The sequence below is a fragment of the Eumetopias jubatus genome, unplaced genomic scaffold, assembly GCF_037043125.1.
Source record: "Eumetopias jubatus isolate StellerSeaLion01/CBP00866 unplaced genomic scaffold, mEumJub1_p1.0 scaffold_10, whole genome shotgun sequence".
In the NCBI taxonomy this organism is placed as follows: domain Eukaryota; kingdom Metazoa; phylum Chordata; class Mammalia; order Carnivora; family Otariidae; genus Eumetopias; species Eumetopias jubatus.
Genome location: NW_028274816.1, coordinates 93,064,207 through 93,083,078, shown reverse-complemented (window position 1 = coordinate 93,083,078; position 18,872 = coordinate 93,064,207). Strand labels below are relative to the sequence as shown.

At 50.0% G+C, this 18,872-nt stretch overlaps 1 protein-coding gene across 4 annotated transcripts in view; it reads left to right on the top strand.

The window, feature by feature from the left end:
- AXIN2 (axin 2) overlaps nucleotides 1–4,195 on the top strand; it is a 28,040-nt gene extending 23,845 nt beyond the window's left edge. For 2 of the 4 annotated variants that reach the window (XM_028112482.2, XM_088028177.1), the window contains one exon: nucleotides 2,653–4,195. In XM_028112482.2, coding sequence (XP_027968283.1) covers nucleotides 2,653–2,779 — 127 coding nt within the window. In that variant the 3' untranslated portion in view covers nucleotides 2,780–4,195. Of the gene's footprint in view, nucleotides 1–527; nucleotides 1,648–2,652 lie in introns of those variants that run through there. The other 2 variants (XM_028112481.2, XM_028112480.2) reach the window with 2 other exon arrangements.
- The last annotated feature ends 14,677 nt before the right edge of the window (nucleotides 4,196–18,872 follow it).

Here is an 18,872-nt window from a genome sequence, read left to right as displayed (position 1 = left end):
CTTCCGCCCAAGGGAATATGTGGGCTCTGCTCCAGCCGTATCTCGGGTTGCAGTGTGCAGGACCAGGGAGGGGCACGCGAGGTGCCGCGCACTCAACTTTAAGGAGGGGCACAGTCGGTGATCAGAAGGTGCCAACCCGCCCCACCTCGAGCCCGAGATGGGAGGGGAGAGGTCTAATAGCACGAGCGACCAGCCAGGTGGGCCCCGGCCCCTGAAGCCCGCCTCTAAGGCCCCGAGACCCCATCCCTTCTGGAGCAGGCCCTTGAGGCTCTCCCAGCCACTCCACCTGGGAGCTGGCTGGGCCAGGGGCCCAGAGTGATCCCTCTGCAGGGAAAGGCTGGGGCTCGGGGGCTCAGACCCTGTAAGTGACTGAGGAGCAGGGCGTGGAGCTGGGCTTTAGAGCTTTCCATTTGACACCAGGGCAGAGACGATTCTGAAAATGTATCCGAGGGTTTGGGGAGCAGGCCTGGCTCCTAATGCTGCTGCTTCTTCCTCTTCTTCTTCTTTTTTTTTTTTATCTTGAACAGACACAAGGTGAAACTAATTACACAAGTGTGCCCCTCCAGGGATTCATTTTGAGCTCAGCTTTGACTCGGCTGGACTTTGAGTGGAACTGCAGGTGACCTTCAGGGGAGAAGGGCTCTGGAGCGCCCAGTGGAGGCTGCAGGGGGGGCTTCGCGCTCAGCCACTCCGGCCACATCTGGCTCTGATTTTTTTTCCTAAGGCACACTTAATAAGCCTGGCTTTGAAGCCCCGGCCTCCCCTTTAATGCACAAAGACTTGCACAAATGGTTGACTCTCAAATTCTTTACTGATTGGATCAGGCTGTGGCCAGACCCTTCCCAGCCGTCTTATCTCTCTGTACTGGCTCTCCGGCCGGAGCGGGCACGTGGAGGCAACCGGGTGCCAGGCCTGGCCCTCCCAGCGGGGGTGGTGCCCTGTCTTCCCGCGTGCTCTCCCTACCCCCCAATAAAAAGCCCAGCGAGGATGGGGCCGCGGAGTGGGGGGACCTGGGCTGCACTGAGTAATCTCAACATGGCAGGGGTTCAAAAGGAGGACAGTCTATCCAGACGTGCCAGACGCTATTGATGCCAGATGTCAGAAGAAAGCGCAGTTTGCCACATAAAGCATGTTGCAGTGGAAAAGCCCGTTTCTTGGAGAAGATGAGGGCAGCGCAGTGCGTTTGAAGTCTTGGGGCCGGGGCCGAGGGAATGTGGCCTCTCTCCTCTCTGGAAGAGGTTACAGTTCTGAAGAAGGTCACTGTGTGTGTGCTCAGGGGTGCCATGGAAGCCCGACTTGGTAGAGCCGAGGGGTCGGAGCTGGGGGGCTGAGGGGCACGACCGAGGGTGGCGTCAGAATTGGAGCCTCGTAGCAGGAGGGGCCTCCCCCCGCCACTGTCCGGGGTCCCGTGTGCTGTGCTCCTCCCCGTCCCTGCTCGGGCTCCCCAAGTACCCCAACCCGCTGGATAGGAGGCGTTCTCCGCGCTGCCCCGTCTGGGCCATGCCCTTCACCCTGGTGCTGTGGCCCAGCTGGGAACACTAACAACAAGGAACCTTGACTAAACCCAGCTGGTTCACTTTATTTAGCCTTATCTCCTATGAAAGTATTTGGCTTCCTTTCATTAAAGAGGAAAGAAGTTGAGCTCTAACCGAGGGGAATTCTTTTTTTTTTTTTCCTTTTAAATGAAAAAGAGAAAAAAACAACTGTAACCCTGAGACACAAATTTTTTGAGAGAGCTGTCCTCCTCCCCCCAGAGGACCGGGACCCTCCCTCCACGAGTGGCCTTTATTGGCTGAAGGTGACAGCTTGCAGGGGCGAGTTTAATCCGTCTGAGGGGTCTCCCTGGAAGGGGCTGGCGAAGGAAGGGGCCGGGGAGTGGGCCTGCCTGGAGGACAGCAGTTGTTTCTGAATGTGGCCCTCCTGAGAGAGGCCGGTCATTTGCGTCCACACAATTAAACAGCCTTAGAAGAAAGAAGTCTGGGGTGGGATAAAAGGAGCCTTTAATCAAGGGGCATAATAGAAGGGTCTTTAGTGTTTGACCCTGGAGGGGTGGGGTGGGGTGGGGTGGGGTGGGGGGGAACAGGGAGAAGAGGGGAGAGTAGCTGGGGCCGGGGCTGTCTGCAACCCTGGGAAGCAAGATGGCGCTGGCCAGCCTCCTGCCGCGGCCAGCAAGGGAAGCAGCCTGTCCCCATGGCTGTGGGAGGGACAGGCCGGAGGAGCGGGCCTGTGGGTGCTGCAGGGTGGGAAGGACAGAAGACGTGTGAGCCTTCCACAGACTTCTCCGGGTTCAGGGTGGCTGGGCCTCTTGGAGGAGCCCCCCCGCCGACTGTTGCTGCAAATGGACCAGGTGTGCCTTGCCTTTCCCAAGCCCCACAGCCCTCCCCATGAGGGGAGGAAGAAGCAGGCAGCTGTTCTCCGCAGAGTGTGTGTTGGGGAGGGGGCAGCATTCTGGGCCCAAGACTGCAGGTGGGAGGCCGCTTGGTTGCGCCCTGGCGGCCGGAGCAGATCAGAGGCGGCCAAGAGGTTCACATGCACACCTGCTGCGGCAGAACCCCCAGGACCCCTCCGTCCTCTGTGGTGACATCACCTTTCTCCTAAGCAAAGTAGAAAACGCACTTTTCACCAAGACGCTCTTTGGGTTTTCCTTTTAAGGTATTACTTCAAAAAAGCAAGCGACGAGTTTGCCTGTGGAGCTGTGTTTGAGGAGATCTGGGACGATGAGGCGGTGCTCCCCATGTACGAAGGCAGGATTCTGGGGAAGGTGGAGAGGATCGACTGAGCCTCGGGGGTCGGGCCCCGGCGCAGGTGCGGGGCCACCGCCCGCGCCACCGGCCTTGGCCGTGACGGACCGCGACGAGACATTTTGAAGGAAAACTAAACCAATGAAGAAGACAAAAAGCTCGGGAAGAATTGGCCACCGGCCACGTGGGGAGGGTGGGGAGGGCAGGGAGGTTGGTTTTCATTATTCACGAGCTGGGTACTGAGATAAGAAAAGCCTGAACTATTTATTAAAAACATGACCACTCTTGGCTATTGAAGATGCTGACTGTATTTGAGAGACTGCCATACATAATATATGACCGCCTAGGGATCTGAAATCCATAAACTAAGAGAAACTGTGTATAGCTTACCTGAACAGGAATCCTTACTGCTATTTATTGAACAATTGATTCCCCACCCCCGTCCCCAGTTTATGGATATGCTGCTTTAAACACGGTAGGGGGAGAGGGGAAGTTTTAATTGTCCTGTCCAAACTTGGGAGTTGAGCTAGGGGCGCGTTAATGATTTCTTCATTAAAAGGGGAATTAATTATGCTTTGCCCTGCATTTCTCCAAGTGAAGATAGACTTTAAAATGGTGCCCTACCATTGACACACGCAGAAAATTGGTGCATTTTTTTTTTCCTATGCTGCTCTATTTTGTCATAAAGGTCTTGAGGAGTGATTTATGTTGCAACATCACCGCCATTTGGGGTCATCGTGTGGGATGGGATCCATTGTGGGGTGGGAGGGAGCCTCCTTTTGGGGACCCCAGATTTCCTCAGTAACTCCTAACTCCCCACCAAGGCCCAGTTCCCAGTGGCTGAGGCCCGCCAGAACCTTGGAGTTCAACTTGTGCTTGCATTGAAACAACTCCTTGGAGTTTTGGTTGGTTGCTTGGTTGGTTTTTTTAACTAGTCTTTGGACCACCGCTGTTCTGGAAGCAACCACCCCTCCCCCCTTGCCCTGCAAAGAAGCGGACAGTTGTGGGAAGACCTAGCAGCACCCTTTCCTCCAGACACCTCCATTTTGACGTTCGGGTTTTCGTGTTAAGTTAATCTGTACATTCTGTTTTGGCCATTGTTACCTGTACTATACGTCTGTATATATTGTACAACAGAAGAGTATTAATCCACTATCTCTAGTGCTTGACTTGAAATCAGTACAGTACCTGTACCTGCACGGTGTGCCGCTCCGTGTGTCGCCCTATATTGAGGGCTCCAACTTTCCCTTGTTTTTTGAAAGGGGTTTATGTATAAATATATTTTATGCCTTTTTACTACAAGTCTTGTACTCAATGACTTTTGCCATGGCATTTTGTTCTACTTATACTGTAAATTATGCATTATAAAGAGTTCATTTAAGGAAAATTACTTGGTACAATAATTATTGTAATTAAGAGATGTAGCCTTTATTAAAATTTTATATTTTTCAAAATGTCCGCTTCGTCTTTGAGTCCCCCCGGGGTGGGAGCAGGGCAGAGGTGGCCTTTTGTGTGTGAACACCTGCGCTTTCCCACCTTGGCCTGAGCCCATCTCTGGCTGACCTTGACCTCTTCTCGCCCAACCTGGCCCTGCCCTGGGGTTTTTGAAGAACTCTGCCTTCAAAGTCACCTGGCTGACTGGCTGATGATCTTGTCCTAGGGCGGGCTGTAGACAGCTTCTTCTGCCCCTCCCCTTTCCTCTGTCGCCTCCATGCAGCCTCTTCCTCGAAGGCAGGTCTCATCTGGCCAGGTAGGTCCAGGAGATAAGGAGCGGGGGTGGGTTAGTCCCAGCAATACTGGGAGAAAATGTCCAGAAAAATGGCGCGTGGGTCTGGAATGTCCAGTGGAGCTGGTGAACCTTGAGCTCAGTGCTAACCAGCCACCCTCTCCGTAGCTATGAGTGACCTCAGCTGATGCCTTCAGCAAGGGGCTGGCATTATTGAGGGTCCAGGCTGGAAAAGGGGTGGGAAAAAAGGGTGGTTCAGCAGGAAAACCTAATGGTTCACCGGACTGTTTACTTCGTGTGGCCATGGAAGTCGGCTGACCGTTGTTCACTCAAACTTGGTTTACCTCCCTGTGTGCTGAGCGCTCGGAGGTCGGGCTGTGTTTCCGATCTGGGAGAGCAGGCCTAGCTACCTAAAAGAGTCCTGTAAGGAACCCATTTTAAGAAAGAAGGGGTCTGTTGGACTTGGCTTCTCACGGACGGAGCTTTCCTGCGGTGGGGTCTGCAGCAAATCTGGCTAGCTTTCTGTCCCCGTTGGACAGTAAGGCCAGGGTCCTGGCCGCGTGGGGTGAGGGGCCGGCTGGAAAGGAGCCAGCCTCAGGGCGTCAGGGTTAGGAGGCATGGGGCAGCTGCTGGCGGGGCAGGCCAGGGCGTGAGGGAATGGGACACCGGGCTGCAAGAGTCCTTGATCTTGGTCCTAATGATGCAGCTTGCTGCACCCGCCCCTCCCGGCTGGAATGGGGGCTCACAGCAGAGGTATCCCAAACCCACTTCCAAATTGTAAGGTTCTTTCCAACCCGAAAGGACGAAGAGATTGAACCTGGTGTGGGTGGGGCGTTAGGGCTTTTAATCTTCAGGCCTTTTGAGTCATCCCATGAAAATAATGGGATTAAAACACAGGCCTGGGGCTCAGACGAAGTCTAGTGGACCGTGGGCATCTGTGAGAAAGCGAGCCAGCCCAGGCAATGGACCGTTCACGTTTGCAGCCCTTCTAAGAGGGCCCATTTCTCTGCCTCTCACATTTTAACAATCAGGCGTGCTTCACCTGGCCCTGGATGGGCTCCTTGTGGAATCACCTGTGCTTTTCTCTGAGGAAAGGTTGCTAGTTTTATTAGATTTTTTTTTTTAAGATTTTATTTATTTGACAGAGAGAGACACAGCGAGAGAGGGAACACAAGCAGGGGGAGTGGGAGAGGGAGAAGCAGACTTCCTGCCGAGCAGGGAGCCCCATGCGGGGCTCGATCCCAGGACCCTGGGATCATGACCTGAGCCGAAGGCAGACGCTTAACAACCGAGCCACCCAGGAGCCCCGTTTTATTAGATTCTTAAAGGTACCTGTGACTCAAAAGAAAAAGCTAAAACGTGGTTTGGGCTGTCTGCGCTTTCTTCCCTGCCCCCCAAATCATTTACGACCCAACCCAGCCCTTTAGAAAACCTCTACCCCCCTCCCCCCCCCCCACTCCAGCAGCCGCCCACCCCAGTCCCACCTACCAGATAGGACCTGCATCGATCCGGCCTCTCCCAAAGGAGTTGCACTTGCTCAGGTACTCCTAGATCCTCCCCTTCCTGAAATCCAGCTTCCAGTCTGAATCACCCACTTAGTGCTCATTCCCTGGTGCTTCCTTGTGCTCTGGCCTTATTTCTCAGATTAATTGTTAACCAGCTAATCAGAGGTGGGGCACAGACGGGGGGGGGGGGCGGCACAGTTTCTGCCTCTACTAAGTGGGCATAATAAATGTGCTCACTTCCAGTGCTGCTCAGTGACGGCCAAGTGAGGTGCGGAGGCTCGGGATCTCTCTCTGGATCTCCGGGTACTTTGGCTCCATCCTTACCGCCTCTGTTATTATTAGCTCCTCATTTGGAAATTCCATCCTTCCCCATTCCTGCTGCAACATCTGGGCTCTGGCATCCCACTTCCCTTGCCCCTGGCACAAAACCAAGAGGGTGGTGGACAAATGGGCCGGTAGGCTGCCTGATGGGGGGCTTTCAGCTAGAGCAGAGCCTTGGCCCCAGAGCATCTTTAAGTTTTCATTAAAGCTATGACTTTATACAGTACTTGGGAATTCTGTGTGGACTCTCACCTAGGGTGACAGACAGTTCCTGTAGGGAGGCTTGAAATGTGGGGTTTTGGGGAAAGGATCCTGTTCTACCCTCCCCCTGCCCCCGAATATGTGGGGATCAAGATTGTGCTGTCAAAGAAGGAAACTGGCAATTACCCCAAAGAAAATATTCCAGTCTATTTGAATAATGAGGTTAGATTTGTTGTTGTTGGTTTTCCTTGTTGTTCGTTTTGGTAAAGAATAGTAGTCCTGGGCGCCTGGGTGGCTCAGTTGGTTAAGCGACTGCCTTCGGCTCAGGTCATGATCCTGGAGTCCCGGGATCGAGTCGCATATCGGGCTCCCTGCTCGGCGGGGAGTCTGCTTCTCCCTCTGACCCTCTTCCCTCTCGTGCTCTCTATCTCTCATTCTCTCTCTCTCAAATAAATAAATAAAATCTTTAAAAAAAAAAAAAGAATAGTAGTCCTTTTTTTTTTTTTAACCTTTAAAAAATCATTTGGTTGTAGAGGAACTCCCCAAATAATGTAGATGATTCCAAAGAGGGATTCACACCTTCCTTAGCATCATTATTCCACGTCATCAACCCAATTTTCTAAAAATCTGATAATGAGAGTGAGCCTCTACTGTATTCTATGGCTTGTCCCAGGAAGGGGGTCCTCCCGCTGGATAACGCCCAGTTCTGAAAACATAAATTTCCCGTGCTTCATCCACACCAACCTTTAACTTCCCCTAACATTGCTCTGCTGCTCAGAGCCTTTGCATATGCTGTTCCCTCTGCTGGGAACACACCCCCTCCCTCAGCCCTTCTTGAGATTGTCTGCCTTTCAGCCTTCAGGTCTTTTTTTTTTTTTTTTTTTTTTTTATTTGAGAGAGAGAGAATGAGAGATAGCACGAGACGGAAGAGGGTCGGAGGGAGAAACAGACTCCCTGCTGAGCAGGGAGCCCGATGCGGGACTCGATCCCGGGACTCCAGGATCATGACCTGAGCCGAAGGCAGTCGTTTAACCAACTGAGCCACCCAGGCTCCCCAGCCTTCAGGTCTTGACTTAAATGTCAGAGGTCCTCCCTGACCATCGGGTCCACGTATGTCCTCATCTGGTCCTCCCTATACAGAAGTTCCTTCGCCTGTTCACAGCACATTCTCCTTTGTCACTAGACAATAAGGATTTTGTTGCCCACTTATTCACCCATGAGGCAGGGAGTAGACATGCTTCTATTTACCACTACGTATGTAACAGCCAGCACAGTGCTTGGCGCCTAGTAGGCACTCAATATTTATAGAATTGACGCAAAAAAAGAAAATAGAAATTGCCAATAGCAATTTTAGTATCACCTATAATGAAAATAATCACTATTAACACTTTACGGTATCCTTCCAGGTTAAAACACACACACACACACACACACACATTGGACCACTTGGTGCACATTATTTTGTAATCTGTATTTTTCACTCAGTAACATGTCACTGGCATATTTCCGTATCAATAATGTTCTTCTGCATTGCTCTACAACATGACTTAAATGTATGGCTGCATTTATTTAACTAATCACATATGGTTGGATGTTTATATAGTTTACAAATTCTGCAATTATAGGTCACATTGTAATGAAATCTTTCTAGCTAACCACTCACTCAGTATTCATAGCTAAATCGTCTTCAGTTATTAGGATGAAGGTTTTCCATGTAGAATTTCTGGATCAAAGGTCCTTTTTAGGGCTTTGGCCGCTTCTTGCCGGCCTGAGACACTGGCTTGTCTCTGCCTCTCCAGTGCCTCACTCACAGTTGGCCCTCGAGCCACGGTTATACCAGCCCCTTAAATCTCAAGCCTGCACAGTCAAGGCTCCCCCGAGTCTGAGCCGAGCCTGCCTTTCTGGCATGATCTCCGTTTTCAAGCTGGGTCGCCTTGAGCAATGAACATCCCTCCACCTGGGTCTGCCACTTTGTAAACTGAGGAGAGTCACGAGCATCCTTCACAGGCTGATGAAAGTCGCTAAGGCACACACAGTTCTTGGCAGTGAGTCTGGCCTCGTACACGTCAGCTGCTACGATCACCCGCTGATCCCCACCGTCCAGTCTTTATAACTGACTCTGCTCAGCCCTTTCCCTCCTTTCTCTCGCCTGTGATGCGCAAACCCTGGTGTGCCCCTCCCCCTCCGCCCCACGCTCCTCCCTGCCCCCGCCCCAGCCTCCCCTCCAGAATCCAGGTGCTTTCTCCCGTGCTCAGCCTGTGCTCACTTCGGTTTTTTTCTTCCTCCTCCCCTGAGTTGTAAGCCACTTTGAGGCCAGGGTCTGTGTCTGTGTCTCCGACTTTGATGTACAAGAGCTTTACGGATAGGGGCGCCTGTCTGGCTCAGTTGGTGGAGCATGTGACTCGTGGGGTTGTGAGTTCAAGCCCCACATTGGGTGTAGAGATGACTTAAAAATAACATCTTTAAAAGAAAAAAATAAGGAGCTTTACAGATAAAAAGTCACGCTGGGTGATACAGAGGGTGCCGGGTAAGACTCCTCCAGATATCCTGTGAGCACACACGACCCTTCTTAACCCACCATCTGACTTTGCTGCATTTTCCCCAAACTCAACTTTGGACCACACTATGTTGCTGGGAGCCCCTCAGCCTTTCACGCTCTTTGTATCAGACATGGTACATGGAGGGGATCGGGGGAGGATCCGATGGGCACAGACTTTGAGGTTGGCTTTCTCTCCCACCGTCTCCCAGTGATCTCAACAAAAAGACACTGGAAACCAGCCATGAACGGTGTTGTGGGTAAGGTTGCCCCAATTAGCAAATTAAAATACAAGACATCCAATTAAATTTGAATTTCATATAAATGATGAATAATTTTTTAGTATAAGTATGTCCCATGCAGTAGTTGGGGCATACTTATACTAGAAACCTATCGGTTTGTCTGACATTCAAACTTCACGGGGCATCTGGCATTTAATCTGGGAGACTCCAGTTGTGGTACGTGCTTTGGATCGCCCACTCAACCTTCCTTCCTCTTTGCTTCTCATGAGCTTTCTTATACTACAGAGATGGGAAAGCTAAACTCTAATTTTCCAGACGGCTTTGTGTCCAGATTCCAAGTGGGTTCCATCATTTAGATCTACTCACTAGGAGAGAGGGGCGTCTTCCTTTGTTTTTTGTTTGCCCACAGGCAAAGCCACGGAGTCACGGGGCTTTACTGCAGCCACATGGACGTCTGTTCCCAGCATCCCGGGTCCTGAGAGGTGTGGAGCTGGGAGACACCCCATTGCAGTGTCCCAACACTAGCTCCTGGATATGTAGTGACTGGCAGCTTCCTGATAACGGGGCTGTGCCCCTGACGGTGTCTCTGGCCATATTCTGAGGTCCTGGGTGTTAGGACTTCTTCACCACAACTCTTTGGGAGGACACAATTCAACCCATAACACATACTTAGGGTGGTGTCTGTCTCCTGGCTGATCACACTGTGACTCCTATCATTTTGTCTGTCCTAACAGGAAAAGAGAAGCACAAATCTTTCAATGAGAAAAACTTCCACAATCTCCTCAAGGAGAAATGCACCGTGACCATGCACAAGGTCTCCGTTCTCCCTCTGCCCCCCAATCACTTCATCGCTACACACACCCCCTCAACACTCCATTCTCCCTGCCCACCTCCCTTCCCAGACCTGAGCTGACTAAGCCCATTATCCTGGGCACACTCCATCCTGACTCCTCCTCACACCTCTCCTTCCATTTCTACTCAGCCTGGGTCAAACCAGAGAATGCAGGTTGCTAGTCTTCGCCCACCGAAAGATGAAGCCAGAATCTAAGCCTTTTCCCCCGATGCCCAGGGTAAAACAGAATGAAAAGCAGGAGATGTAGCTGTCTTTCCAAAAACTATCTTGGCTACCAAGATATAAAACCATGAAATAGGTCACTGGGAGATATTACGGAATTTCAACCTCCAAAGATCTCCAGGTGGAGAATATAAAGCCAATATACCTTCCATGGCTTTTGGACCTCTTCTGGCCTGGAGGCTGCATCCTTACTAGACGAGCTGTCCAAATCTCTTCCTCCCTGGGATTCTGAGTGTGGCACAGGTTTGCCATCCCAAAGGGAAGGGGTCAGCTCCCAGGTCGTTGGTGGTTGCGGTGATGAGGGGTAGTTCTTACGGATTTTTAGGGGAGGGTTTCTGTCTTGGCAGGGACCTTCACTGGTTTACTGAGCCTCAGCTCCCATCCCGGACCAGGCAGTGGGTGCCTGGGTGCCTGTTTCCACGAGGGTAAAATCTCCTGCGACAATCTATCGTGTAAATGATTTGTGAGTCATTGTCAAGCACTTGGCGGGCTGAAGACAGCAAGAAGCAATTAGTCTTCTGATCAACATGGTTTGTCAGCATTAAAGGTTTGGGCTGCAGCGTCCTCCAGATGACACCCACTTCTTGGCATGCCTGAGATGGCCACAGGCCTTTGTTGTTCATTCATCCAGCCCAAAAAAAGCCCAGGGGGTGAGAGAAGGAGGAGGGGCGCGTGCTGGGGGAGGGGCACAGCTGCCTTCCATCTGAGCCCGCTCCCTGGCCAGGCGCAGTGGGAACCAGCCCCTCCTGGAGAAGCAGAGACCCCTCCCAACCTCACTTTAGGGGACAGAGCTGCTTGAGCCACCTGCCTCCCAATCGGCCAGAGGCCAATTATCCAGGTTGAGGGACAGCCAGGTCCCCAGGGTGAGAGACAGAGAGACAGTGAGAAAATGAATTAAACGGAAGAGTGGATTATGGTAGAAAGAGGTTGGCCTGTAGAGTGTTTTGACATGAGCAGCTTAGAGTTTTTTTCCCTTTAATTTGTATCCCCCACCCACGACAAAAATAAAGAGTCATGGTTAAAAAAAAAAAAGTTTTGAAAAATTCATAGAATTACATAAAAGACAAAGAAATCCACCTATAATCCCACTACCCAGAGATAACAGTTGATAATATATTGGTGTATTCCCTTCCAATATGCGGCATGCTCTCTTGCTCCGTAAAGTGTTCTGAGCGTCTCATAATTATTCAGGGTAAATCTCAACACGTGTGAGTATTTTCATTGTTTTGAGCAAACTTGGTGGCCATTTCTGCAAACTGCCCTGGTCATTGTGCTGATCTGTCTTGATCCCTCCACCCGAACCTCCTTTTCCAACAAGAGGCAGAACACAGCCTCTCCTACTTGGGGGCCGGAGGCAGGCGAGGCCCGGGATAGGCTCTGGACTCTCTAGGAATTGTAGAATACACTGTGGACCCAGAAAGAATAGCTTGGAGCTCCTGCCTGCCCTGCCCTGCCCCTTACCTGCTGCGAGGTCCTGCTCCTTGATCACACCTGCTTGATTCCTCTACTGATTGTCAGATTCCATTGCTCCTCTCCTGCCTTCGTACACCTGATGAGGTCTTCTTTCTTGACCCGGTTTATCTCCACCCTTTTGCCTCCACCCAGCACACAGTGTTTGCCCCATCACCGCCTTCCAAGGATCGCCATAAACGACAGTGAGATTTGTCCTTGCCATGGTCATCTGTTATTTTATTCAGCCCAGCATCCATGTTTTCATCTCTGGATAACAGCACCTTGGTTTCCCTTTGGGGAACGACACTCAGCTACAAAAATGGTACCTGATCTGTCCAGTTAATATATTCCATCACTTTGGCTGTCATGGCTCAGGGATGGACATGTGACTTAAGTCGGTCCAATGAGACAACTTAAGTTGGTCCAAATAAACCATGGGCCTTGCGCCAGGCATTTGGAGAATGGGGTGCTCTCTTTCTACTGGGGCTTCTGAAATGGCAGGACAAAATCTTGGAGCTTCTGGAGGCCAGGAAGGGGAGAAGGCTTACCTGCCATTGAAGCCAACAAAGAAATCCAGAGCCACAAGATGGAGGGGCTGGGGCAGAGAGAAAGATCAACCAAGTCTTGTCAGCATCCCTTGGATTCTCAGATTCAACTGCCCAAGAGCCCAGCCTTGTGAGTCAGCAAGTCTTGTCATCTGTTTTTTCCTTAAGTCAATTTGACTTGGGTTTCTGTCATACTCAACCAAAAGAATTTTGACTGATAATACAGCTCCTGTCCTAGAGGAGGGAGTATCTGTTCTCAAGGCCAATTTGGATGTCAGAGAGCCCAAGTTCCTGGAGTTTGGGGCCTATGCATTACATGGCCTGAAATGGGGGAAGAGATTCAAGAGGAGAAACTGGTGGCTTTGAGAAACAGTGATGAAGAGATACCTCAAGTTCAAGTTCTGGAGAATGGCACGGTTAGATGCTTGCAGCCAAAGCCTCGGGTTATATAATAGCCTTTATGTAATGTGACCCTTGGGACCCCAGCCCACGTTCACTGTTCTCTGCTGAACATCCTCATCACCAACACCTACTGAGAGGTACCATGTACCTATACCAGGGGTGGGGCGGAGGGGGGGGGGGCGGAACAGACGATGAACACATGGCCCCCAACCTGGATTAGCACCGGCTTGAGACATTAAAATTCAGTGTGAGGAGCGCCCACATAGAGCTTGTCCGGAGACCCAGAGGAGGGCCACCTCTGCTTGGGCTGTCCAGAGGAAGGCCACTTCTGGGCTGGGACGCGGAGGGTCCTGGGGACTGATCAGGAGAATAATGGAAGGGCAATCCTGGGAGAGGCAAGAAGGTGGGCGAGAGGGAGGGACAGCAGAGGCCATGAAGCAGAGCAGGTGGCCAAGAGTACCTGGGGTCTTCCAGGGCTGGGCTGCGCCCCAGCTGAGGGGAGGGGCGCCTTTGATCTGGGAGAAGCTAACCCTGGTGGAGCCCTGAGAGACCCCAAAGCGGGAGCAGCAGACTTTCCCCCTCTCCCGCTGCGCTTCCCCTCCCCTCCCCCTCCCCTCCCCCATGTTTTCCTCCCCTCCCCTTCCCGCCCACTCCTCCTTAGTCCCCTCCGTTCTCCCTCCCTACTTCCTCCTCACTTCTACCCCCTCTGGGGGGGGGGGTCCCTGTTTCTCCCCCTTCCCTCATCTGTCTCCTCCTACCCCCTTTCTCCTCCCTTTCCTGCCCCTCCCCCTCCTCCTCTGGCCCTCCCCGGTCTGCCCCACCTCCCAGCCACACCCCCAGTGTGATGGGGGTGAGCCCCATCCCTGCCCTTCAGCAGCTACAATCTCTCACGGGCTCATTCTGGTCCAGAGATGCCCCCACAGCCCTGGCCATCCCCCAGCCCAAAAAGAAACTCTCCTGGCGGGGATGCCCCCTACCCCCACTCTCAGAAGGGAGGTCCTGAGACCGGAGAGCCCTGGGCGCAGGGAAGCTGCCCGCGCAGAAGGGAAGTGAGCACGGAGCTGACTCTCCTGTTATTATTTTTCTCCCCTGGGGGTCACGAGCAAAGAATTCTGGGCTTCAAGTCTTTATAGATCCTCACTCCCTTGGCAACCCAGCACTCCTGTCCAACCTGGAGTGTTTAATTACCAAGGAAAAGAATGATTTTTTTTTCCCTGAGAATCCATTTAATTATTTGATTGCACAGTAACCAAAGAGTGTGAGCGGCCCGTAGCCAGAAGGGACTTCAAAGCAATACCTTGATGTTGCTGAGTGGGGCATTAATGGGTTCTGAAGGGAGGAGGTTGCTAAAGAGAGGGAAAGTATTCAAAGCAATCCTGCCAGCAATCTCAAAAAATGCATAAACACTGGAATGCTCCGCCGGAGAGGGAAGGCGAGTTCAAAGGGACTGGGAGAGTTTTCATGTAAAGTTTAGAGTTTAAGGCGTGACTGCTGGCTGGGGAGCCTCAGCGTTTGAACTCTTGTTTATTAAAAACAGTTTCCCAGCCATTCAGCGGATTCCCAAAGACAAGAGAGAAATGCAGACTTTTTCAGTGTGCAAGATTTAAAGGCTTCATTGATTTCTACCTAGGGTTCCCCCCCTCACCCTCCTGCCCCCCCCCCCCCGCTTTTGTGCTTGCTTGCTTTTCTTTTTTTTAATTTTTTTTTTTTTTGGATCAAGTTTTTTTAAAATCCCACTATCAGAGGGTGATGGCAGCCAAGAGAGAGGTCTGCCCCCACCGCGTCCCATCCAGGAGAGCAGTTTGCTGTCACCACTGTGCTGCTTGGGGTGGGGGTGGGGGGCGCCAAGAGGCTGATGACCCTGTCCTGGGTCCCATGGATTCTTTCAGAGGCAGGGGGACCGGCCTAGATTCTGGGCCCAGCTCTGGCCCTGGCCGGCCCAGTAGGGCTGCTGGAAGTGGGGTTCTCCACCTCTGCTCTTGTTTCCCAGGGTAATGGAGGGGAGTTGTCACCAGCATCTGCCCTCAGAAGGGGCTCAGAGAAGACCTTCAGTTTCCCAGGCCTGATTTCCAAGCCCAGGGACATGGACCAGTATCTTGTACTGACCCCATACTGTTAATGGATGGGGGAGGGGGGGTGGGAATCACATTTTAAAGGTGATTTAAATAAATTTTGGGGAGCTTTCAAACCCCAGGACTCTCTGGCTCCCGCCTCCAAGGCCTCAGCATCGCTGATACTGACTGAGCGACTGAGCGGTGCTTGGGGTACCTGGTCAGTCTCCCATTCCCCATGCCAGAGGGAAGTGAGCTTTCTCTCTTAGGCCAGGCCAGCACCCAGAAAGCCAGAGGCAGCTCAGGACAGAGCTACAACTCACCAGAGACTCTGGTCTCTGGGAGATGTTTCCCTCCTTCCTCTCTGGCCTTACTCCCTTGGAAAAGCAGTCACTGCATAAGGTGACAGACACCCCACAGGGTGCATCAGCTCACCCTGGAACACTTACTTGTGGCTTCTCAAGCTCCAGGCTCAGGTTCCTTGCAGGATCGTGAACCACTGGAAAGCGTATCTAACGGAAGCCGTGACCAGAGCCTCCTTTCAATTAGGGCTTCTCTGCCCTTCCTCTGAGGACAAGGCCTAAGATCTCACCCAACCGAGTACACTCCATTCAGCTTTGTCCTGAATGCGAAGAAAAGATTTTTAAAATAAACATTTTGTTGTGCTTAACCTATGCCCCCTATGCTGCCGATTACGAATTTCTTTGAAACCACTGTATGGGGGTGCCTGGGTGGCTCAGTGGGTTAAGTGGTTTAAGCATCTAACTCTTGGTTTTGGCTCAGGTCATGACCTCAGGGTCCTGGGGTCAGGCTCCACGCTCAGCTCAGTCAGAGTCTGCTTCTCCCTCTCCCTCTGCCCCTGCTCGTGTGCTCTCCCTGTCTCTCTCTCTCTCAAATAAATAAATAAATAAAATCTTTAAAAATCAATCAATCAATCATAAACCATGTATGGTATGTATACAGGCTCTGCCCCCACCCCACCCCCTTGTTTTACGGGAAAATGGGTCTTCAGGGCAGTTGCAATTGTGTTGATGACATAAGAGGAAAAATCGTAAATCCCAAACCACAGCGTCCATGTTCACAGCCATGTGCATTCTCTTTTCGGTGTGAATTTCCTTTCTTTCTGAGCCAGAGGCAGGGGTGTGCTGGTAAACAGTCTAACCACCAGCTGTCCAGGGAACAAGCCCTGATTTGTAGCATTTGCCAATTGCCCTGGTGTAAACGCTCCCACCGTGGTTGATTTTAGACAGAAACTGCTAGTTCAGGGACACCACTGGAAAAGGCTCCAGAACTGTAATTCATGGGATCATCACCATAGAAACTGCCTTCTCTTCATGACGCCCTCGTTCCGAAAGACCGCACCGTAAGCTAAAAGGTTAAGGAGCCTTTTGCTTTATGAAAACGCTGATGGGTGTGGAGATGAAAGCTTAAAGAGTGTGGGGTTGGGGTGAATGTTATTAACACTCATTATATATCTCTTTGTGTTGGGCACCATGCAAATGGCCTATGTGCAAATAAATGGCTGTGGGCATGTGTCCACAGGCATGTATGGATGTTTGTAATAATAAAATGCTGTTGATTGAGGGACTTCTTTGTTCTTGCTCTCTTCCTTGTTCCAACCTCTTCCCATTCTAATCAGAAAACAAGGACTCAAGGGGCACCTGGGTGCCTCAGTTGGTTAAGCGGCTAAGCGTCTGACTCTTGGTTTTGGCTCAGGTCATGATCTCAGGGTCCTGGGATCCAGCCCTGCCTTGGGCTCTGTGCTCAGTGCAGAGTCTGCTTGTCCCTCTCCCTCCCCATCTGCACCTTCCCCACCCCCTACATGCTCTCTCTCTAGCTCTCTCTCAAATAATAAAATCTTAAAACAAACGAACAAACAAACAACCCCCCCCAAAAACAAGGATTCAATTTTGTAGGTTTTGACAGGTTGTATCTCAGGTCTATTCAGGACTGAGAGATTTGCTCAGGGTCATTTCCGGTAAGAACCATGCACTTTTCATTACCTGCTGGATGAGAACGACAAGAAAATATTTCAAGGTTGTGTTCAGGGCGCCTGGGTGGCTCAGTCATTAAGCGTCTGCCTTCGGCCCAGGTCATGATCCCAGATCCTGGGATCGAGCCCCGCATCGGGCTCCCTGCTCCGCGGGAAGCCTGCTTCTCCCTCTCCCACTCCCCCTGCTTGTGTTCCCTCTCTCGCTGTGTCTCTGTCAAATAAATAAATAAAATCTTTAAAAAAAAAATGTAGCATTCAGAGTTGCTTTTTAAAAAAATCAATATTCCTGAGGTATAATTTCCATAAAATACACTGCTTCATTTGACCAAAATCAAAATACAAATCATTTTCTTGACTTCTTGGCAGGCAACCTTTCCTCTCCCAACCCCCAGCCCGCACCCCAGCCAGTGCCAATCGCCGATCCACTTTCTGTCACTATAGACTAATGTAGCTGAGGATTTTCAACCTCACCACTACGGACATTTTGGGTCAGGTCATGCTTTGCTGTGGGGCTGACCTGTGCACTGTAGAATGGTTAGAAACTTCTCCAGCCTCTACTCAGTAGATGCCAACAGCAAAGGCCAACTTGTAACAAACCAAAAATATTTCCGGATCGTTCCAAATGTCCCCTGAAGGGCAAAATCATCCACGGGTGAGAATTCCAGAATTTCATGTTAGTGAATCATACACTATGTACTCTTTTGTGTCTAGCTTCTTTTGCTCAGTCCAATTTGGGGGATTCATCCCCATTAGTTGTGTGTCTGAATGGTTTGTTCCTTTTTATTGCTGAGTGTTAATCCATTGTGTGGATGTACCATAACTTGTTTATCTGTTCACCTGCTGATGGACATTTGGGTTGTTTTCAACGTGGGGACACTGTGATCAAGTCTACTATGAACATCCATCTACAGGTCTGTGTGAATGTATGTTTACACTCCTCTTCAGTAGGAAGTGAAATCATTGAGTTGAATCAAGTATATTTTTTTAACTTGATAAGAAACTGCCAGACTGTTTTCCCAAAGTGGTTTTATCATTTTCTATTTACACTAAAAATGTATGAAAATGTATGAGAGTCCCAGTTGATCCACATCTCCTTAACGTTTGGGATGACGTCTTTTTCATTCTGAACTTTCCAGTACCTACGTAGTATGGCTCGTTGCATTTCGCTGATGACTAATGACATTGATCGTCTTTTCGTGTGCTTATGAATATATCTTCTTTTGGGAGAAACGGTTGATCTCATCTTTTACCCATTTTTAAAATTTGATCTGTTGTTTTCATATTATTGAGTTTTAAGTGTTCTTTGTATACTCTGGATACAAGTCCTGTGTCAGATGTTTGTACTTGAAATATTTTCTACTAGTTCCTGGCTTTCATTTTGAATTCTTTAATGGCATTTTTGAAGAGCAAATTTTTTTCATTTTGATGAAGTCCAATTTATTCATTTCTTCTTTTTTGATTGTGCATTTTTCTGCTTTTCCTAAAAAATTTTTGTCTTCACCAAGGTCAAAAAGTTGTTTTTTTCCTATTTCTCATCCAAAATTTTTTTTTGATGATTTTAGCTTTTATAAAGTTTAGCTCTGTGATTGATGTTGGGTTAATTTTTGTCCGTGAACGTAAGGTAAGATTTAAGGTTAATTTTTTTCTCATGTGGATATGCAGTTTTTCTAGCATCATTTTTGAAAGGGGTATTCCTTCCCTGTTGAATTATTCCAGCATTCTCATTAAAAAATCAGTCGAGTACATATGTATGGATCTAGTCTGTTCTATTAATAAATTTATCTTTCTCTATGTCATACCACACTGTCTTGTTCACTGTAGCCTTATAATATGTCTTGGAATCAGGTAGTGTAAGTCTTCCCAAGTTCTTCATCTTCAATAATCATTAAAAAAAATGTTTTTGGCTAGCTTAGGACCTCTGTATTTCTCTACAAATTTTATAATCGGCTTGTCAATTTCTACTGAAAAGCTTTGGAATTTTTATTGGGACCGAATTGAATCCATAGATCAATTTGGGTAAAACTAACAACCACATTGAGTCTTCCAACCCATGAACACAGCATATCTTCTGTTTATTTAGGT